The sequence below is a fragment of the Belonocnema kinseyi genome, chromosome 4 (genome assembly GCF_010883055.1).
Source record: "Belonocnema kinseyi isolate 2016_QV_RU_SX_M_011 chromosome 4, B_treatae_v1, whole genome shotgun sequence".
Taxonomy (NCBI): Eukaryota; Metazoa; Arthropoda; class Insecta; order Hymenoptera; family Cynipidae; genus Belonocnema; species Belonocnema kinseyi.
In genome coordinates, this window is record NC_046660.1 from 97,961,358 (window position 1) to 97,985,876 (window position 24,519).

At 31.8% G+C, this 24,519-nt stretch overlaps 1 protein-coding gene across 1 annotated transcript in view; it reads left to right on the plus strand.

Moving 5' to 3' along the window:
• The window catches only part of LOC117171200 (SAM and SH3 domain-containing protein 1-like), a 574,484-nt gene that overhangs the window by 546,991 nt on the left and 2,974 nt on the right, over positions 1-24,519 (plus strand). The window contains exons 9-13 of the mRNA XM_033358281.1: positions 4,001-4,099; positions 7,024-7,380; positions 10,751-10,963; positions 15,171-15,321; positions 22,574-23,292. Of these exons, the coding sequence (XP_033214172.1) occupies positions 4,001-4,099; positions 7,024-7,380; positions 10,751-10,963; positions 15,171-15,321; positions 22,574-23,292 (1,539 nt within the window). The remainder of the gene's footprint in view (positions 1-4,000; positions 4,100-7,023; positions 7,381-10,750; positions 10,964-15,170; positions 15,322-22,573; positions 23,293-24,519) is intronic.

A 24,519-nucleotide genomic window follows, 5' to 3' on the forward strand; every position in this document is an offset into this window, starting at 1 on the left:
GGCCTAATTTATTTTTGGACCAAAAAATCTGAAAAAATCATGGTAGTATCTTATAAGTATCCCGAGTCGATTGCACGCTAAACGGACTACCCTCCGCCCCCCAGCCACCCCCACCTCCTACAAATATAGGAAACACCACTACCCACCAACTGTATTTTCGAGAGATTTGACACTCTTAAAAATGTATTCTGAGGTTAGCTCGGGTTTACTATGGTTTTCGGGGTCCCCGAATACAAATCTGGCGTCCTTTGACTTTTATCGCGTCAGGTTCAAGGTCATTGGAAGGTCAAATCGAGAGAAAACGGTAAAAAAATCCAAAAAATACGTTATAGGTTTTTGGAGTCGCTAATTACGAATCTGGCATCCGTTGAACTCTATCGCTTCAGGTCCAAAAATAAATTAGGCCAAAAACCGGCCTTACCGACCCTCCCCCTTTCTATCAAATAGGACCAGCAGTCTATGCTCAAGTAACAGAATAATTTGACACTCAGATATGTTATTATTCAAAGGGTATCTCACTGATCAAAATTTTACCGAGTTGCCGAAAAGTTTTATTAACAAAGTTATGGGTATAGTATTTGTTTTTTAAATGCGGATTATCATGATATGATCAACATTTTTGTTAAAAACGGTCATACTGTTGAATCTAATATAGGTATTTCACTTTCTCTGTCTGATTCTGACAGACGTGCTCGCCCTCTTCTGAAATGCGTTGGAAAGTTTCTAAAATGTTCAAAAGTGATAAATGGCTACAGTCTTTCTGAAAATATTCAAAGTCAATTTACTCAATAAACCGACTGTTTTCTCCGATTTTTTGAAGTATAAAAAGTTAATTCAATGTTAGTCTGCTCTGTGTCGCGCCTTGGAGAAAACATAAAATTGTATTGTTGAAAAAAAATTTTTTTAAAGAATTTTATACAAATAAGTTCTCCCTTCACTCCGAAATGTGGAGACAGAGCAGAATATCATTAGAAGCATTAGGACGAATCTAGAAAAAAAATCCAGAAAAAATAGTATTGTTTTTGATTAGATTGACTTTTAATATTTTCAAAAATACCGCCACCATCTCGTTTTTTAATTTTTAATTTTTTTAAGTTTTCAGTATTTTAAATTGTGATACTAAAAAGTTTAAAAAAAAATTCGGAAAATCTGTCAGATACGTGTCGTTTTAGACACTTAGAAAAATAACACATTCGAGTTGCAAATGATTCTGTGGTTTTAGGATGGACTGCCTACCCAATTTTAAATTAATTGGGCTTGGAACATTGTCAAGTAAAAAATAAATCAGTTTTGATTTCGAAGTTCTACAATATTTCATTTTTTTAAGCTTCCATTTTAAAAATTCATTCCCTTTTTTATTGGTACAATAGAAGAAATAAAGCTTGAAAACGTGCAGTTTTTAATGTTTTTATGGGGTTTTTTAATGTTTCAAGCTTCCAATTTGAAGTTACTACGTAGTTAAGTACTTAAATTTTGAACCAGCAGTATCAGCCGTAAATTGTTAATTATGATGGTTTTGAATTAGATCTTTTTAAATATTAGGTGCTGTTAAACGAAAAATTTGTAAATTGGAACATTTCCTTTGTTTTGGAAATGTGCCTGCAATATAATATTAAAGCTTAATTTTGATATTGTCAGATTTCGATTTTCCTCATTTGAAAATTAAACAATTATGAAAGCATAAATTTAATAATTTGAAATGTTAAAGTTTGATATTGCTTAATTCTAAAAGCACTTCAAATTTCAAACTTCAACGCTTGTATATTGCACGCCTGAATATAAAAGTTCTTCAATTTTTATTTATGTTCAGGCTTCGCAATTCCAAATTGTTTAATTAAGATATTTTATTTATTTGAAACGCTTCAAACCCATACATTTTGTAACTGCTGGGCCTTTCAGTTTGAGATTCCACAATTGTTATCCACTTAAATTAAAAACAATTTAAAACGATTCAAATTTGAGCAATTATATACAAGCTATATATATATATATATATATATATTGGCGGGGAAAAATGTTTGACAACCCAGAAAGATAAGAAAATGACAGATTTTTATTTATCTATTTTTTAAATTATATTTGCTAAAAAAATGTGTTTTCCTGTGTAAAAATGACATAAAATTTAAGAAAGGCCATCATTTTTAGCTGAGTTTCTTGGTTTCTAATTCAAGACCGAAGAATCTATCCCTTTAACCAGGTAACAGTGGCATTTGTTTATCTCATATACCGAAGTTTTGATTGTTCGGAATCCACTTTAAACTCTAGGCCATCTTGAGAAACAAGCAAAACCTTCCCCATCCTCAGAATATCGGATTTGGTTTCTCTTTTTGCGTGTAAATTAAAACCTCTACAAAAAAATTAATTAAGACTAAAAAAATCAATGTTACCAAGATACTTTCGAAACCTGAACTATCTACAAAAGAGTCTAATCTAAATTCCCAAAAATTTTGGGGATCCGTGATATTTAATAATTATAAATAATTTTCCGCTACTTTTCGAATTACACTTACCAAGCACTATATTATCGGAAACTTTCATTACTGCATACGAAGTTAGCAAATAGCTATATAACTGAATAGCTAGTGGGTAGCTTAATGTCCCGTATAATGATTAAAATTATAGCGTATCGCCAGGAGGGCTTTCACTCAACTCTCCTCAAATGCACCACTGAACACAGCTACTGACAAAGAAGCTACTCTCACAAACACACCATTATTCAATATATCGCTAACCTATCTCATGCTACCAAACTGCTATATTATTTAACTACCCTCTAAAATAACAAGTTAACTTTTCTTTTACGATTAATTATCTACATATAACCCTCGTTGTTACTGCACGTTTTGCTCATTATTTTAACATAACACAATAGTTATTTTTAATATATGTACTACTATTTATACCGCACTCTGTACATTGGGTACACCAGGAAGATCCTCTTAAAACCAACACCTGATTGCCTTGAGAGGGGTTTAAGAAAGCCTTTGTAATGGTAGAAGCATTTTGGAATTTCTAATCATGTTTACAAAGAGTAACAAGAGTTACAAAGAGTAACGCCAAAGTTAGCCTATTTTTACCTCCCTAGTGACCTGGGGAAAAAACATAAAAATATCTTGCAGGTATCAAATTACTCATCCTTGAAAACCAAAATGAGCATCGCTTTTTTGTTTTTGATATTTTTAAAAAATTGCCCTTATTTAGGGGTTAAGAAGACCCCAAAGAATTAAAAATAGGCAATACCACTAATTATAAAATTATTTTCCTTTGTATTTTTTCTATAAAATAAACTTTACAAAAATAAAATCACGTATTTTCTTGATTGACAAGAGGTATTTCCTATTTTTTAATTTTTCGGGGTCTTGTCAACCCCTACATGGGGATAATTTTTTGAAATTTTCTAAAAACAAAAAGTGATGCTCACTTTGGTTTTCAATGACGAGTAATTTGATACCTATAAAATGTTTTTATTTTTTCCCCCAGGTCGATTGCGAGATTAAAAAAAAGGCTAAAAACAGCCTATTTTAGCGTCACTCGTTCTGATTAATATTATAATTAGATTCATTTTTATTCTCTGAAAGAAATTCTCTGGAAAAAGCAAATTCCTAGGTAAATATTTTGAAAAATATCTTACTGAATACATAGTCCTAATAGAAGTTTTTAACATACAATAATTCAGCTCAGTACTTCGGAAACATACCAAAGGAATTTATTTCCCGCATATGAATTTTTTTGAGAAGATATATTCGTTTTGGATGGAGTGGGTCTCTTGCCGGTTTGCAGAAATGAATACATGCATCTTTTATGAAAATCCTTTTCTACCTTTGTAGATAAAAGGTATGTTGAGAGAAGTTATATCATTGAAATTTAGAATATCTTGGAATATAGAATTTTCGTCTCGCTCAGCACGAAAGCAATTTCAGCGACCCGCTAAGGCTGTTTATTTCCAATTCGCTTCCCACGTAGTCAGATCTTTCTCCGACTTACGGAGTGTCGATTTTAGAGCCGGAGTAGCGGTGAGGAAGGGTTGTCACCCAGCCAGAGCAGCGACTACGAGGATCAAGAAGAATTAGAGAGCCAACACTCCGCTGCTATTCACACAGTACGTCATCACAATCCTCATTCAAACAATACTTTCATGCATCTATCGCTTTTTCCCCGCGTACTCTCACCCAGAAATCCCATAGTTTCCATAGCATCCTCTGTAAACCAGCTCTCAAGATCCTTCACTCACCGATTTAAAATAGTTGCCAAAGAAAGAAGATAAAATACAGTGAATGTTGACTGGACAAATATTGATTTAAGTCCCTCCGAGTGTTTTATTTGTAAACATCGGGAAATCTTTTGGAGAAAACATTGACTTTATTTAAATAAGTCGTCATATTGTTACAGCATTGTATACTCAATTAGAATTTTCTGCAAGGTCAAAATTATTGAGTTTTTTAGGACATAATATTGAAGCGTCTTAAATGGGTGAGTGGAGGAATTTAATTACATTTTTCTTCTGATCTGAAAAGCTTTTCGATGTATGCAACGAAATCCTAACAGTACATAACATATGATCCAAAAATTGATTGAAGAAAGAAAATGTTCACCTTGTTTCTTTTAACATTATTAAATGTGAAATAAAACTGTTTATAGAATCTTATATAGATTCTTGTAGGATTTTTGGCGAAAAACACGAATATGACACTTTTAAATCGATATCTGGAACAGTTGTGAGATATCGCTTTTTTCCTTTTTTCAGTTCACATAATTTCTTAACATTGATTTCGGTAGGGAATCTTTCACGACAAAAACGAATCAAACAGCCTTAAATTATTATTCTAATTTGACCTCGAGATATTATCATATAAATATTAACAAAAAGGTTAAGCAACCTCCACAGTTTGCTTAAAATGAAATAAAATTAAACATGCAGTCTACCTAAGCAGCACCTCTCTAGATAGCAAATTAGAAAAATTCAAAATCCCATACGATTTGGAGGATCCCTATTTGTGTTTTTTTTTATTGATGTTTTGTTCTTATTTCTTCAATGGCATGTACAAATTGAATTATTCCCTTTTTTATTACCATGATTTAAAATTATTTAATATAAAATGTTAATCACATTTTGCAAGAAAAAGAATAATTTTTTCGTATTTGTATCCTCACTTACATAATTATGTTAAATAAATAATCAACTTGTTTAAAAATAGAAGATATAAAGTTATTTATTCTGTCTTGTCCCTGTCGGTTCTGTCAGATGGGCATAAGCCCGCTCTCCTTACGTTTAATCCTTTTGCCGAGATCAGAAATGCATGACACATAATTTACTACCTACTATGTGATGCAATATAAAAGGTGGGTGGCTAGAGAATGGGTGACGTCGAAGTCTCTCTGACCCCGAAAACGGATATAAAAATCGGAGGAGGCCTGGAAGGAATAAATTGTGTGGCTGGGGGTTTGGTGTTGCCGATGTTGTTTTCCCCTAGAGAAGTAGTGTAAAAAAAGGGGGGTCTCTGGAAAGAGAGATATGAATGACTGAGTGGTGGATATCGCCAAAGGTACTCTATCGATGTCACAATACCCCTGAAAAGTTATAAAAAAAGAAAAGTTATAAAAATGGGATGGTGGGGCTTAAAAGGAGGAGAGTGTAAATGGGAGGTGGTGCTCGTCAATCAAAATTTCCCCTAAAGAAGCGGTATAATATCAGAGGTGAAATTACGGGGGGGGGGGGGTCTCGAAAGCTTTCTACACTCTTGAGAATAATTTTAATATACAAATTTTAATATATCGAAATTAATCGAGATACGGATTCAAAATTTTCAAATTCGTGTTCCTTGAAAAAATCCTATCTAAATCCATATTAAGAAATTATGTAAATTAAAACAAAAAGATCCATACTTTTAGCATAAAAATGATATCGATTAAAAAATTTCAGATTCGTGTGTCTCTAAAAACATCCTATAGGAATCTGAATTAAAACGTTGCCGCCAGGGATATCGTAATCTCCCTTAAATTTTGTGTAGAGTTTGCTAACAAAAGCTTTAACTATGTATATTTTTATTTGAAATTCTTTGTTTATTTTCCTTAAAAGTCTCCCTGGCTGAAACTCCAATTGCCTACAGAAAAGTTGAGTTCAAAATGGATGTTTTTAGTGTGAAATTTTCAGTAAGAAAATATAAAGAAATGAATGATAATAAAACATAAAAAATGTTTATGAATAGAGAAAATTCATATAAATCATCTGATTGGATAACTTTAGTTTATCTGTGTACCTTATAGAAACATATAGGCTTGTTCTTTTACTGTAGTGCATGTGCCTGATCGTAGACAGAATAGTATATTTTGCTGAACAAAAACTGAAACAAGTTTACATGACATTGGAACACATTCGTTAACAGTGATTCTCACATTTCCCACCGAAAAATCAACGCTATTGTATTTGAGAGATTGTCGAACTGAAATACTCGGTATTTTCTACTTGTATATGATTTTGTCGAACATCAACGAAGGAATCGTTGCATGACTTCGAATTAGCACCAATGATTTCTGCATTCCATCACATTTTTTTACTTCTAAGTCATTCATGAATATATTACTTTTAATTAAAAAATTATTTGTAGAGGTATCAGAGTATTGCCTTACAAGTACTTAAAGTATGGTCAAAAGTTTTCAACATTTTTCATCGATAAAATACTAGCTTTAAATTTTAAATGTCGTAAATGTTGTGAATTGAAGCATTCAAACATTCCTAATTTTCCAACATTTGTCCAAAATGTTTAAACGTCTGAACCATACTTTTTAGTGTGGGATTCAGCCTTCGTTTACAGTATCAATGGTCAGACAGGAATTTAAATATTGGTTTACATTTTTGAGATACTGTGTATTTTCTTACCATAAAAACAATAGGTGGATCTATTCCAGTCGTACAACATAAATAATTGTTTGGCTGCTAATTCCTGGCCGACAATTGATGCCGTCAAAGTCTAAAAAAAAAAAATGAATTTAACTGGATCATTTAATTTTTTGAATACTATCTAGAGCATCAACTCGTTCCAGTCTGAAGCAAGTGCTCTGCTTGATGGTGACTCAAAATCTGGAATCGCAGGTACAGCGAGGTATTTGAGAAAAGATGTACAGAAAAAGATATCAAGACTTCGACAAGATAGGGCGTCCTCCGAAGCTTTTCCTTGCAGTGCCAGCAGCGTCGAGAGTCTTCCAAGCGGAAGCGGTTCCAGTACACAAGCCCTGGTGCGGGCTGGAAGCAATCATAGCTCGATATCCTGCGAAGACAGGGAAGCCATCAGCCCAACGTCCATTGGTCCCGTTCTCTGCAGGGCTAGGGCTCTGGTCGATTACACTCCCAGCCCTTATGACAAAGATGCTCTGAAATTTAAGGTTTGTCCCTTTTCGTCGCATTTCACCAAACTTTATATATATATATATATATTTATTTCAGACCACTCCTTATTTACATTTTTTGGATAATATTATTTTCATCTTTTAACAACAATTTATTCACTTGTTGCTCTTCTTGACACATTTTACTATACAACAAGAGTCTCTTTAAAAAATCGAATACATGATAAAATATTTCCGAAACTTTTCATCAATTATTTAGGAACTAATAGTGTTCGGCAAACTAAGACAATAAAGTACCCTGTTACTTCTTTAAAGTTTGCAACGAGTTAACTTGAAATCATTGTTAATATCTTAAGAATATTGTAGCGTCAATTTTCAACTCCATCCATTTTTTTTTATTCAGAGAGGCCTCTAGACTGGCGAAAGGCTGTAAACTTTTGCTTTGACCAGCAATTTTGTTTAATTATTAATTAAAAATCTCAAATCTGAAAAAAGCATGGTTATTTAAAATTTTAAAGACACCACATAATAAAACGTTCTTAGTGGTACCGAATATTAAATAATATATCAATGCAGAAGTATTAATCAGGTAATAAAAGCCGATAAATTAAAGATTTTAGATACAAACATCAAATTCTTTTCCCTATTCCCCACTTTATCCCTTTGTTCAAGTATTCCTTTTTTCGTCTTTTCTCAAGAAACTTCCTCCTTTTTCTTAGTTTTCCCTAAAATTCGAACTAAAATAAATAAACCCAATAAGAAAATGAAACTCTCTTTAGTTAAAAATTCGACTATTTGGTTGAAACTACAGCTGTTTGTGGTTGAAATTCAATTTTCTGATTGTTGAAAATTCAACTGATTTTTTTTTAAATTTAATAGCTTTGATCGAAAATTCAGTTGTTTAGTTTAGCATTCGTGTATACTTATGGTTGAAAAGTAATCTTTTTTGGTTGAATATTCATCTTTCTTGGTTGAAAAGAATTTTTTAAATTTCAATATATTTTGACTTGAAATGTTAGGAATGTAAAACATTTCATATTAAAATCAATATGGAACCGATATGTTAATTTTATTTTGACAACTTTATTACGCTATTTTCGTGAAAAATCTCCCTTTTTTCCCTTGTTTTCAGTTAATTTTTGGCTACGAGGTCTGTAGATATAAAAAAAAATATTTTATTCGTATAACCTAGAAAAATACAAAAATAAACCGGAATTTTTTATGACGATGAAAGTGGCGACGTTTAGTTTATGTAATTAATGATAATGAAATTGATACTTCATTTTTTTAAGGTTTCATAGTAAAATAATGTTTTTTAAGCCTTCAAAATTTATCCTTTCGAGATTAGAAGATTACAATTATATGCATCAATTTGGAAAGTTGAAAATTCAGAAGAGTTCGATTTTCGCTACTGTTATTTGCAGTTTAGTTTTAATTACATCAAATGAAATAATCTTTAGCTTTAACAGTTTGAACTTTTCAAATTCAATGTCAGAAAAAAAATTTTCGAACCTGCAAAATACCGGAAAATAACTGGGGTTGAAATTGTAGAAATTCTGATAACGCTTATCAGTGGAAAATTTCATTCAAAAATAAAATCAATAGGTAATTTGACTAGACTTTTGGTAACAAAATCTTAACAGAAATTAGGATTGAGCGGTTAATTGCTTCAATCCTTGATACACTTGAATTCATACACTTGAATTCATTATAATGAATCCAGAAATAAATTTATTAATTTAAATTAAGTTGCATGAATTCAAATGCACTAAGTTTCAGTGAATTCGACTGGAGATGAATTGAATGAAAATCGACGAAATTTAATAGGATTCAACGAAATTCAATTGGATTCAGTATAATTCATTGGAATTAAATTCGGTAAATAATAGGGAAAAAATACAACAGCATTCAACTGCATCAGTTTCAAAAAATAAAGAACAAATTTTCTTTTTCAAATAAAGCTTCCATATTCAATTGAATATTCTACTAGAGAAAAATATCAAAGAAATTCGTCGATTAGCTGTATTAAATATTTTCACTAGTCCTGGTGAAGGATGGGATTTTGATACCTATCCATCAATCGATAATCGTTTCTGGCATTGCTGCTCTTGTGCATGATAGGATAATTAATTCTCCATCATTATAATTTATCATTATTATACTTACAATTGAAATCAATTTACTAAATAAATAATAGTTAAAGCTATGATTATTTTACAAAAATCAAAAAAGTTTAAATTTTTTGCTTGTTTTGAAACCTTTTTTATTTCGTAAGATTGTTACAGTTGATACGAGATGGTTAACCTTTGTACCATTTAAACTGACTTGTGATGACAGAACAGTGCAGAATTTTACTACATACCTTAATTATAAAAATAATATTTTTTCGAAAAACTCCTTAACACATCTAAAGTTTATGTGATGTTTAATAACTGATAATTTACAATATTTTTCATCACGACAAAAACTATAAAAAATAAAAAGGCGAATTTTTTTTCAGGTTAAAAATTTATTTTTTGGTCTCACACGTTAATTAATTATAAAGATTTGATGAAGCTATGTCAGAAAATATATTATTTTTGCTGAAATGTTATAATAATGAAAACAATGTTCATTTTTGCTAATTTTCCAGTTAAATAAGATTATCTACTGTACATCCTATCTATTATAGGGTGAGTTCCCCTAAATGGATTTTGATTAAACTTTTCTATTAAGTTAAATTAAATTTAACAAAAACTTAAACTAAATTCCGTTTAACATATTTTTGTGCTCAGAAAAATAATTTTAAAACTTTGATACCTTTATTTATGTTAACTCGGTTTAATTTATGAGTGTTTCGTGAAATATCATTCAATTTATTATATTCAAGTGAATTCTACTATTATTATTTCCAATCAAGGGAAGCTAAATTTATGTATATTAAAAAGGTATGTAACTGACTTTTAAGTGAATTCTGGAAATAGGACGTTTAATTGAACTTAACTGCAATAAAAAAGATAAAAAATTCATTCAATTGAATTCAATAAAAGATAATAGAAATCGATTTCAGTGCTATTCAATGTAATGGAATTTACTGCAAACCAAATTAATTGATTTAGACTTTCGTTATTTACTGAAAATGATGGAGATGCGAGTCAAAAAGGTATAATTAAATATAAGTTATTTTTATACAAAATTGCATTTTTTATAGTGATATATCTTTAATAAGAACCCAAACATAGGGAATTAACTGTGAATAGATTATATATTTTGTAAACTGAGAAGAAATTGCCTTTGCAAGACCTAATTTATGAATCTTTTAACTCCATATTGTCTATATGAATGAAATGAAATTTCATATAATTTTTCAGTCTAATCCTTTTTTGCCTGTGCAGTAAAATAAAACATAATAAAAATTGCATTCCAGAAAGGTGATGTCATTGACGTAGTGCAAATGAACAAGAGCGGTCTGTGGAAAGGCGTTGTTCATAACAGAATAGGACACTTCAAGTTCATAAATGTCGAGATTCTAAACGATAGGATACCCAGGCGAGGTGAACCGGAGCGTGGAAAGTGGGGCCAAAGATACAGACAGAAACCCGGATCCGTTCAAGAGCTCTTACAAAGAATGAACCTCCAGGTAGGAAATCATAACTTATATTCAGCATCACCTCACAAAGTCACAATTGAAATGCTGGATATAATTTGTTTCTTGCTACACAACTCTATCTCTCGCTATATTTTAAACTTTAAAGTTCTGCCGAGGCCTATCAGCTTGCTTAATCAGGCATTCTTTTTATTTTCTACATCATTTCTTCCACTTTTACCTCTTTCGTTCCCTGATCAGAATCTGGATACTTTAAACTCCTTTCGTTTTGATTGCATTTAAGATTAAGTTCTTCAGTGAATCCTTTACGGTCAAGAAATCGCCAATTAACTTCCATACAATGTAGGGCTGGCTATCAGCTCATTGAGAGCAGATATATTTCTTCCCTTACTTTTTTAATTTTTTAACTGTTAATTTATTTGAGTTTATGAGAAACCTTACTTATAAGTTTCAAGCTCAATTATAGTTTTTTAATACGAGGAGTTCATAATGTCGTATTTTAATTTGCCGATTAAAGATTAACATTTTTTACTAGAGGTTTCAATAAAAAATAATAACAAAAATTATAAAATAAGATTATCTTAAAATGAAATTGTGGGATGTAAATATTGAAAAAAATGTAACGTGTCACATAAATTTAATGTTCAATATATACGCCCAACGCTTTTATTTTTAGTCAATTCATTATTATAAATTTTGGATTATTACTGCAACTCCCATTTTCAGAGTTAATCATATTGCTTCTTCTTAGTATATTTTAATAAAAGTTGTTCAAAAAAATGTATATGATGTAAAAGTATCTTTTTGCAAGTGACACACGAGTGGTTCTCCATATAAGGGCGACTTTTGATAGGATCAATTTTTTTCAAGTAGTTTTTTATCCAAACACGATTCATTGGTGCTAGAATAATCCACTTTGAAAGTATTTGAGCTTGAGTGTAGTTCTTTCATGTTTTTCAAAACAATTAAATTTCATAAAAAAATTCAATTCGATATTTAAATTTTATGGAAATGTGTACCTTCAGGCTTTTGGCGTCTCTCAATCTAAATATAGTAATAGAATTTCTAAATTCAATATAGCTAATTCAATACGTGAATGAGGAATCTAAAAATATGTATTTTTAAGATTTAAAATTAAAATTTACTCAATTTTAAAGATGTGTCAAATTTGGACAATTCTATACTTTCTCAATCATATATGATGAGAATGTCTTAAATTATAACAAATTTGTATCTGGTTTTTGGGTCAACAACTTTTATCCCTCAATGTTTTTTTCGTACCTTTTCTTGTTTTCCCACAAATTTGTCATTTTTATATCATTTTTATGATCAAACAAAAAACTGCGCGTCCTTTCAAAAAGTGGTTTATAAAAAATTTTCAGATGTGTTGTAGGTGCACAATTTCTATGTACTAGTTTTTTTTCGTAGCTTGTCTCGTTAAAAAAAATCAATGTTAATTTTCACGAATAAAACAAAAAGTACGCTTCCTATCGAGAAACGATTACACATGCAAACGAAAATAATAAAGTCTTGCCCACCAAACAAAACAAACATTTCTATGCGTTTTTGGGGTCACTGAATTCGAATCCGGGGATTTTTTTGTTGACTCGCTCAGGTCGCATGTCTTTCCTAACCTGAAAAAGTAACCCCAAAAAATATAGAAATGTTTGAAATGTTTGCGGACAAGAGTTCTTAGTTTATTTAGGTGCATGTGTTATTAAAAATTTTGTAGATATTTTTTGGCATTGCAATTTTTGTTTTTTTATCTTTTTTCACATCTTACATAATTTGACAATAAGATAGAATTTTGTATTTTTCATTATTTTTTTGCTATCAAAATATGAAATTTCGATTTAATTCTTTCGCTTTCTGAGTACTAAGATTAGACGTACAAAAATGTTTAAATCTTTAAAAAATGGTCTGACAAATTTTGAAAATGCTATTACTTGCTCATTCTCATCTAAAATGGCTGTTTAACAAACAGAAATTTCGGAAAATTCTAATACTTTCTCAATCATAAATAATGAGAATGTAAAAAGGAAATACGTTTCGCACGTTTCGATTCAAGCATCATCAGTTTTATATTAAAAATGTTTCTGTCCGGAATCACATACAACATATACCATATTCTGTTCCTCGAAACACATGTGTTTATCGGCAAAATAATAGACGAAATATATGTATTTCATAAATAAAATAAAAGAATTTACGTCTGGATTAAAAGGAAATTTAAAAAAAAACGTAAACATTATGGTGGCTCAATCACATAAATAACTTGCCCAATCCATAGTTATAACCCAATTATATCTGTCACTTGTATATCAAATCTATGCGTAGATCAGGTAACGCATGTGAGTGATCCTCCATGATATTTCAATTTTTTCAAATTTCCTCGCAGTCAACAGGTATACTCTCTTTTATTTTATTTTAAACACTTTATTTTTGACACAACATGTTTTACTCAATATGGCTGGAGGAGGTGGGGAATGATTCAGATAGAATGCCGTTTTGTAGGCTTGGACGGAAATTGACGTTGAAGTAATTAAGAAGAGATTGTGCTACCGATTTTTTTAATTTTATGATTTTCAGAAACTTTAGCATGGAGTTCAAATATGGCATTTTTTTACAAAAATCAGTCAATCAGTCAGATCAACGTTTTAACCATCGAAAGCCGCTTATTTTGACGCTTATTTAAAAAAGCGACAAATTGGCTAAAAAGTAGAAAAATTACAATTATTTTACGATTCGCGAAATAATTATAATTATCGGACAAAAATCGTATTTAAAACTCACATATCTGACGTATTTTTTCCCGGTGCATATGTCTCTGAAGTCAAATCAATATTTACACCGTGGTAAATAGCTACTTTTTACATTCTATTGTTAAAAAAAAAATTACTGAGAATAGAAAAGAAATTTGTATCATACTTAGTTTTTACTGGATGTATAATTTCCTAAAGTCTCATGTTTTTTCTATAGTTGTATAAATGTATATCTTGTAATTGTATGAATATATAGGTGCGCATGATTATATTATAGACTTTAGAAAAAAATTTAATTTCTTCCATTTGTTTGTTGTGTATGCAAGTTTTGAAGTTTTCTCATCCTAAAGTGATAATACATTTTTTACATTTTTACTCATTTTAAGGATTACTTTTTAATAAAAAATTTACCTTCTTAAAATTATTTAAATTATATATTCAGTAAAGAACCTAAGTATAATGCAATTTTCTTTTCTATATCCAGTAATTTTTCGTTTTTTTAAACAATAGAATGTAAAAAATAGCTACTTTTAATGGTTTATATATTGATTTGAATTTATAATCGTGTTCAGCGGAAAAAAATGTGCCAGATATGTGAGTTTTAAATCCGAGTTTTGTCCGATAATTAGAATTATTTTGCGAATTTTTTTGGTTTTGTTTTTAGCCAATTTTTACTTTTTTTAAAAATGAAGTCAAAATAAACGTCTTTTGATGGTTAGAACTTTAATCTGACTTTATAATTGTATTCAGCGGGGAAAAATACGTCGAATATGAGAGTGTAAGACATTTTTTACAACCGTTTTCAAATGATATACAAGCCATTGCGAGGAAACATAATTTTGAAAATTGCAATTTTCGTAAAAATTCCATATTTCAACTCGATGCCAAAATGGCTGAAAATCATAAAATATAAAAAAAAACGGTAGCACAATCTCTTGGTCATTACTTCAACTTCTATTTCCGTCCAATCGCAGAACCTCACCCCACGTAGCTCCTTTTACTCCCACTTGCGACGCGCCGTTAATGCTTGGAAGAACTATATCAGGGGACCCTATCTCAGAGTTTCACTATAAGTGAAACTTATTTCTTTTCTTTATTTATAAACATGGATTATGCTCAACAAGTAAGTGTTTTGCTAGACCAGGTGATCGACAATTTTTCTTCCACCTCTCACATTACTGATGTACTTCAATCTTCGTGATGATACAAGTATTTTCCCTGATTGAGAATTTAATAATAGAGAGTAGAATATTGGTGTTATCGTGCAACTTAGTAGGCGTGCGAAACATGTATGAAGGTTAGATTTATGCCGGCATAGAGAAATTTAATCACAAAACCGAATAGCAAACAATCAACGTGGCTACTTCGAAGTTTCTAGAATCGATCTTTAGACGCAAAGCATGCTGTGAACCTAGAAGTTCGCAGAAAGCACAAACTAACTACGTTGAACTAACCCGTTGTGCATAATGGATGTACAGGAACACATTCCGGTATTCGTGCTGAATGGTTACGAGGATCTGGAGCTGTTTCGGGAGTTGGAACCTGCGGATTTAGACTACCTTCGCATTCATCAACCGGAACATCGGGCTAAGATACTTACTGCAGTCCAGCTTCTCCATGACCTGCAATGTGAGTACCTGATCCGAATTACGTACATACTAATGATAACACAGGCCGACAAAATTTGACAAGTCAAAAGCCAGAAAGCAGACCAAACATTTCCGAAGCATTTTGATGCGCTGAATCCGAATCTGAACTCGAAATTGCTCCTGTACGTCAGGTTTTCAAGATATCCTAACCTAAAAGTGCAAAAAACGCATTTTTAGCTGTCTCTGAGGTTATGTAATTGTACAAGAAAAATGTCTACCACAAAGCTAATATCAAACTTGAAAGTACTAATCTTCCCCTTTCAAACCTACTTGAACTTATTAGGATATCTTTATTTTTCACCAAAATATTTTAATTTGAAATTTTTTATTTTATAGTTTTAAACCATTAACTCTGAGGTGTTCAGATTTATACAACGTATTCTCTTTTGCTCAAGGTACGACATTTTTTCTTCAAAATATTATCTCAGGGGTTTTCGAGGGTGCCCTTTCTATTTCCGGTGTCAGTTTTTTGTTATAACCCCTAGAAGATCCAATATGGCGGTCACAATTTAGGGCTTTAAAAAAGAACAAAGGACCCCTCACAAAATACCAACAAAAAAGCGTACAGTCGTTTGGAACCAAACTTTGCACATTGATAAAACAATAAAAAATATGAAACCCGTGTCTTTTTATTTCTACAGAAGCCGTTTCCTAGGAGTAGAAACCACCCCTAACAAGCCGCAAGCATGCTAACCCACCTGACTCTGGAAACAATAAGTTTAGTCGCATATTTTTCTTGGAATAATGAAGTTCCATGCCACAAGTGGGTTAACCCACCTACCTGCTAATCCACCTAAACCCAGAAATCACCCCTACCAAATCATAAGCAGGCTAACCCACCTAACCCTGGCAGCAGCGAATTTAGTCGTTTACATTTCGTGAAATAATTGAATTCCACACTACAAGTGGGCTATCCTTGAAATTAAATTTTTCAATTTAGCGTATTAACCCGTTAACTCCAAGATGGTATGCCATTGTCCCTTAAAAATGTTATCTGAGGGGTTTTCGGGGGTTCCTTTTCGATTGGCTCAGTTTTTTGTTATAACTCCGAGAAGAGCGAATATGGAAAACAGTTAAGGCTTAAAAAAAATTTACTATTATGATTCATTTAATATTGTAAATTTACTTAGAATTTTCCAGCTTACTAAGGCAAGACTCAGTATTTTCCAACCACTTAAGGCTGGACTTGGGATTGTCCAGCTAAGCAAGAAAGTACTTAATATTTTTCAGCCAATTAAGGCAAAACTTTAGATTGCCCAGCCAATTATGTCAAGCCTTTGGATTTACCAGGCAATAAAGGCAAGACTTTTTATCGTCCAGCCAGTCAAGACAATACTTTGAATCGTCCAGCCAGGCAAGGCAAGACTTAGGATTGCCCAGCCAGTTAAGGCAAGACTTGGGATTGTCCAGCTAAGCAAGGAAGTACTTAATATTTTCCAGTCAATTGAGGCAAGACTTTAGATTGCCCAATCAATCAGGGGAAGACTTAAGATTGCCCATTCAGTTAAGGCAAGACTTGGGATTGTCCAGCTACGCAAGGAAGCACTTAATATTTTCCGGCCAATTAAGGCAAGACTTTAGATTGACCAGCCAATCAAGGAAAGACTTTAAATTGCCCAGCCAATCAAGGAAAGACTTTAAATAGCCTGGCCAATAAATGCAAGACTTTGTATCGCCCAGTCAGTCAAGGCAAGACATACGATTGCCCAACCAGTTAAGGCAAGACTTACGATTGTATGTCCAATGAAGTTGAAACTAATTGCTTGCTTTCTTATGGAAAAGTTCGCGCTTCATGTCAAACGATCGTTGAAGAGACTTTCGTTTATGACTAGTAACGTCATTATCATTTCTTTTCAAAGACCAGCAATAGTCGGCCATCATTCTTACATTGCATCGACCTTGATAATGTTGCTCTTTTTGGTGAAAGTCTTGATAAAAGCGTTCGCCCATTTCTTCACTGAATGCTCCAACATTTTCTGGGAAATAATCCAAATGAGATTTGAGAAAATGTAATTTCATACTCATTAAACAACCTAATCTTTCAAATTTCTTTATCATACTAGATACAATAGTTCTTCGTTAACCCTAGTTTTATATGGAGTGGTGGCAATAATACTTTCTTTCTGTCAACAAGACTTTCATAAACAACATTATACTGACCAACTGTCCACTCTAATCTGTCTGGCCATTTCTCCGTTATCCAATGTTCATCCCTAGCACGACTGTCCCAAAGGCAAAGAAAACAAGGGTATTTAATGTTTCCTGATTGTAAACCTATTATAAGATTTATCATTTTTAAGTCACCACAAATAAGCCAATTATGGACATTGTATTTTATTTTTATCAGGAGTAATTGGAAAGTATCATAAGATTCTTTCAGTGTAGTTGAGTGACCTACTGGAATTGCAGCGTACTTATTTCCATTATGTAATAGTACTGTTTTCAGACTTTCTGTAAACGAATCTATGAAAAGACGCCAATGCTCTGGCGTATATAAGTTTATTTTATATAAATTAATGAGTTCGTGAGTTGATCGGTCACTTTTGTTTTCAGAGTGATTTCTAATACCAATCTTGGCTGGTGTAACACTTTTTACAACAGGGTAAACGATCTTCTCAAAATACTTTTTAAAAAAACCTTCTGTTTTGTATAAGCAACAGTAACAATCAGTATCATGATCGTTGGGCTCACGCCAAACAGGTGGTTGAATAACAGTCTGCGTCTTGGTACTTTCAACTTCCCAATTTGACAAATTTATTCTACAAGCATGACAAATTGAGGTTGGTGCCCACGGTTTATCCAAATTTTTCACTGAAGTCCCACAACAGTTGAAATATGACGTTTTTATCGAATCATTAATTGATGGACGGTATTTCTCCGTTTCGTAGTTTCCACAAACGTGACAAAACGTATTAACTTTCTTAGAGCAAGGAGTTCTTGAACTCATATTTTTCTTATAATGAACAGTAACGTGGAAATTCTAAAACTCACTATATACAAAAATCACGTTCGACACAAAATGTAATCGCTAGACAGATTTCATATAGAAAAAGAATTTAATTACCTACACATCCGTCCGTTAGCCCGCCACTCAAACGTGATCTCTAACACGAAAAGATTTGTAGCAAAAAACGAATTTCATCACCTATGCATAACACGTCATAAAAGCGTCGCCAGCTCAGTGAGCCAGCTAGGGATCGAAGACTGTCTGCGCCGTAGAACGGCGCGCACATACAGCGAATGTGAACATTAGAATGCACACAGATTGCGCAGGAGCATTCCGCGCATGTCGTCTTCTTTTGTTTTATCAATGTCCAAAGTTTGGTTCTAAACGACTGCACGCTTTTTTGTTGGTATTTTGTGCGGGATCCTTTGTTCTTTTTTAAAGCTCTAAACTGTGACCGCCATATTGGATCTTCTAGGGGTTATAACAAAAAACTGACACCGGCAATAGAAAGGGCATCCTCGAAAACCCCTAAGATAATATTTTGAAGAGAAAATATCGTACCGTCAGCTATAGAGGATGGGTTGTATAAATCTGAACACCTCAGCGTTAATGGGTTAAAAAGCTAAAATAAAAAATTTCAAATTACAATATTTTTGTTAAAAATAAAGATATCCTAATAAGTCCAAGTAGGTTTGAAAGGGGAAGATTAGTACTTTCAAATTCCATATTAGCTTTTGTGGTAGACATTTTTCTTGTTCGGTTACATAACCTCAAAGACAGCTAAGAAACGCGTTTTTTGCACATTTAGGTTAGGATATCTTGAAAACCTGACGTACATGAGCAATTTTGAGTTCGGATTCGGTCAGGTATCTGGCTTTAAAATTTGTCGGCCTGTGTAATCTTAATTTAACTTTTATTCAAATTGAAGCTATACTCATATCAGACCTCATCTCGGACATTAGAGATCGGTCCCTAAAGTACCCTTTTATCAAGATTAGGTCCTTGTGGTACCCCATTTGCAGCCCATAACGTGTAAAAAAATCTAATAGGTTCAAATCTTCCAAGAGTCAGATAATTAAAAAAAAAGTAACAAATCAGGGAATTTCTGCCGGAAGTAACTATAAAAAATAATCAGATCTGCTACACAGTCACTATTAGTTACTTTTTTTTATGAAATAACTTTTTAGTCGCTTTAAACAAAAAATCACTTTTGTCACTTTTCTGTCAATAAATTAACTCGTTAATCACTATTTATTTCAGGCCTATAACTGTTTCTGAATTGTCTTGAATTGTTTTTAAAAATTTCAGACTTTTCTGAAAGATTCTGAGAAATTCTTAATAGATGTCAATAATTTGAAGGGCTTTTTAATATTTTAGGGTATTTTAAAACTTCTAATACATTTCAAGAGCTTTTAATTTTTAATATTTTATGCAATTTTAAAGCATTCTAAGGAGTTATTTATTAATTTCATTCATTTGAAGGGATTTCGCAGCGTTTGAAACCTTTTAGGATAAAGAGTTTTCTAGAATTTCAGAAGAAATGAAACGATTTTACAAGACCTATTTAATATTATTCAATTAATCATGAGTATTAATTGATAGAATGATCAAAGGATTTGGAATATTTTAAGGTATTTTTTCAAATTCCTTGGCATTTTCAGAAGCTTTAAGAATTACAAGGGATTTTAAAAGATTTTAAGGGTTTGAAATATTGTAGGCTATTTAAAAATATCACAAGAACATTTTTTATTGATTTCAGTAATTTAGCGGAAAGAGCTTTGAAAAGTATCAAGGATATTTGAGATATTTTAGGAAATTTTAAACGTTTCCCAGAATTTTTCTATTTATTTAATTATTTTTAAAGGATTTCAAAGACTTAAAGATTTTAGGATATTTTACCCGATTTTGTGGCATTTTCAAGAGATTTCAATAATATTAATGGATTTCCAAGGGTTTTAGTAATTTTAAGGGATTTTAATACTTTTATGGATTTCAAAGATTTTAATCACAAGAAGTGAGACGTTTCGTATGGTTTGAAAGTTTTTATGAGACTTTCCAATTTTTGTGCAATCCATTCGCAATTCACCCTGCATTCTTATTACTTAAATTTGAATTCTTTCAAATTCTTCTAAATCCGCTCAATTTTAATCCTTTCAATGGATTTTTAAACAGTTTTTGTTTAATTCATCTTGAACTCTTCAGAACTCACCTTAATTAATTTATTCAGAATTTCATCACATTCTTTTAAATTATCTTTAATTTTTCAAAACTCATTTCAAACTTACTGAATTCATTAAATTTTGTCATATTTTTTAATTGTTTTCAATTCACTTCATTGCTTGTCAAATGCAGCTTGATTTTTTAGGAATTTCATCGAATTCTTTTTATTTCCCTTCAATTCTTCTAAATTCACTCAAATTTTATTGAAATAAATACATTCTTTCCATTCAAAAAATCTTTACAATTCATTTGCATACTTTTGCATTGTTTTTTAGTCATTAGTAACTTTTTTTCGTTAGAAACTAGTAGGTTTTTTAAAAAATTTTGAAGGGATTTAAATTTATTTTTTAGAACTTACCCTGAATTTTTTTAATTCATTTTAATTCTAAATTTACTCAATTCTATAATCATAAAATTGATTTATTTTTATCTTTAAAAGTTTTTATTTAATTGATCCTGAAGTATTTTAACCTTACCTTAAATTCTTATGTATTTTATCGAATTCTTTTGAATTTCCTTGCAATTTTCTGAGCACATTTTTTCACATTTTTACATTTCATTTTTTTTACAAGTTTCCATTTCACATTTTTTACAAGTATCCTATGAGTGCAATGAAAAGTGCCCTTTGGATCCTATATTTTATCCCATAGAGACTGTAAGGCATTTCATATTTATAATCGTAATTATAATTTTCTGTGAATAAATAAAGTCAGTTTGATTTATGACTTTTATAAAATTGCAAATTTTATCAGTTTAAATCAAGCTAACATATCGAGATTTTTTAGCTCTCTTTTTTTACATTAATGATGTAAAAAACTCAACAATCCACATAACATTCTTCCTGAGAAAATTTAGTTTTCGTCTTAGGACTTGTTCATAATAGTCGAGAGAAAAAAGTCAGGTCTGCTCTAGGTTTGAAGCTACACTTGAAACAATGTTAAAACATAGGTTCATGTCCGCCGGAATTCTTATTTTTTAAAATTAAATTAGGCATAATTTTTCATAAACATGCAATAATTTTAACGAAAATAGTGTTGATTATTGTAATGAAGTGAAAAACTGATGATTTTATATAAGCTCATAAAATATGATAAAATCATGTTAAAAAGTGACAAATGAATTTCTTATATTTCTCGTATTCAGAGTTAACATGCTACCACGAATTATGATTGTCATTGCATCATCTCACTGTTTTGAAGTCTGAAATATAACCTAATCTTTTGGATTTTTTGGAATTCTTGATAGCCGTGCTTTCAAAGAATAATCATATGAAATTCATTTACCACTTTTTAACATGTTTTTATGCTACTTGTATAAACTAATATAAAGTCATCAATTTTGTACTCGATCAAATCAATCAACGCTATTTTTGTAAAAGTATTTAACTCTTCTAAAAAATTACGTCAAATTTGATGCACGTAATAAGAAAAAATCCTGGCGAACTTAAACCTATGTTTTAATCTCGGCCTAAATCTAGTACAAACCTAGTTTTCTCTCCCGACCATCTGGACCAAGTTCAAAGAAAATATAAGGTTTTTTCAAGCAGCGTGCTATGTGGACGGATCCATAAAAGATGACTAAAAATGAGTTTTTATTAAAGAGGACCAAAATTTCGTAAAAAGCTTACTAAAAGCTACAAAGCATGTTGAGACGTTACAAATTAAAATTTTTGACAAAATCCAAAATAGCGGCAGTTTAGATTACAGAGGAAGTTTTCATTTCCCCATTTTTTAAATAAAATCTCGTAAACTAGGCGGGAGATGAAAATTTATTTGCACAAACTGTGTTATGTGTCAGTGACAGATGAAAATTTAAAAAAAGTAAGATTGCGAAGTAGTCATTAACTTTTGCCCTTCAATGTACAGTCGTATAAGATAAAAGGTACTGTAATTTTAATTTGATTTTTTATCAGAGAGGGTAACAATTCTATCGAATTTAGTAAGATACACGCATGTTTTCGATTGGGTTCTCAAGCTGTCGAAAGATTTCCATCTTCCCTACTTTACCTATACTCAAAATACTCGTAAGTACTGAACTGTGAATTCTGTTTCCGTTTCTCCGACAGCCGGAAGCGAGGGGGACTTGGCTTCCAGTTCTGAGGGTGATGAGGTGGGTCGCCTTGCCCCAACCTCTGGCCAGACATCCGGTCACTGCTCGCCCTTCAATCGTCGACAATTCCCTCGAGATTCCGGATGCTATGACGCCCACAAGAACCCCACGAGACGTACCTTGAGTCCAGATACCTCGAAAGTCTCCAGGGAGAACAACCTCGATGTATCGGTCCAGGGCAAGTGTGCTGGTACCGATAGCATACCTTTGTCGGAGGCCAAAGACGATTTCCATCCGAACATCCCAATATCCGGTACCGTCCAGAAAGAACATCCGTTCGAGAAGTCTCCTTTGCTGCGCGGTGGTAACGTTCGCTTCATCGCAAAAAGGGGCAATTTTGGGGAAACGGTAATAATCGAAGATGCCTGCGAAAGCGCCCACAAATTAGGAATGGTCAAGTATATCGTGGGTGGTAACAGTGACCTTGTTCTGGGATGCGAAACCGGAAATGCGACAGCGAATTTAAGTCAAAGAGGCTGCCTAAGCGAGAAATCCAGTGATTCGGGTGTTAGCTCCTCCAGTCTCAGTTCCGCGCCGCCACCCAGGGACAAGAATCTTGTTGCCACCGCAGCGTCCGATTCACCGACCAAAAACTTTGGCAATTTCACGCGAAGCTCACCAACCTCTCACGCTACTGCCGCCAAAACTCAGAGCAACGGTGCCAGTTTCCAGTAGGTAAGTGGAATTTGTCCGGAACAGACCGTTTCTACGAGTTACCATAAATGCGATTAAGAGTTTTATCATCTGATGCCATTACTCATATGCTCCAGTCATTTTATCGGGAAATATGAACTGAGACAACCTGTTACTACCAATTTTTTTTAAACACAAACTATATTAAAACAAGAGTGCGGAAAAAGAGTTGCAAAATTTCCATTTTTAAAGACTTTTTTTTTTTAAACAAAGACCTGAAAACCTTTACAACATTCATTTTTTTTTAGAAAGATATCAAAACAGAAAGAATGGCCGATGGAATTTTAATTAAATAAAAAATTATATGAGTTTTTAAGAGAAAATTGACTACACGTCAAATATATTTGCTGAATATTCCGGAATTTCAGTAAAAACTTTAATGTTCATTAAAAATTGCGCTAAATATATAGAAAAATGATAGTCACTTTAAATTTTTACCTTAAACGGTAATTGAGAATATAATTTAAGTTGAATATTTTGAAAATGTTCTGAATGAATCACTGGAATATCATATGGCCGTTCAAAGTTTTAGACCGTGAAAGAATTATTTTTTACCACCATTCAATTCCTTCAAAATATGATATTTAAGTTACTCTGACTGTTAAAGCCGTATGCAAAATTTCTCTTAGGAACTTTTGGATTCTTTATTCTTCTACAATTTTTCCGTTTTCTTTTATTATAGTAGTGTTTTACTTGAAACGTAAAATAACTTTATTCTTAAGGGTTTTATGATGTTTTTCTTTTACTGAAATCTTTTATGAACATCAGAATTATAAAATAAGATTTTTAAGAAACAAGACACCTGCTCGAGCATTTTTTGTTTATATTTTACTGGTAAAACATGCTTGAAATTTCTTCTTCTTTAATATATGTACATTTATTATCCAAGCTCTTCAAGTTGATTTTTTATAAGTAATCTGGGTTGAAACAAGAGTTACGAGAAATGTAATATTAATAAAAAAAATCTCTCTTGACCAAATACTTTTTCATGCATGGCTAACTTCTGACTAAATTTAGGCCTACATCTGTTTTGAAATTTACTTGAAGGAGAGCAAGTCGAGTCTGATACTTATGGAAATCATAGTCTATTATAAAAAACGACAAGCTTTGAAGTCGCGAACAATTATTAAATAAATTAATTGAAAATAAGTTGTTCGCAAACGAGTAATTTAAATGTAAATATCTACATTTTATTCTTCACTTAAATAT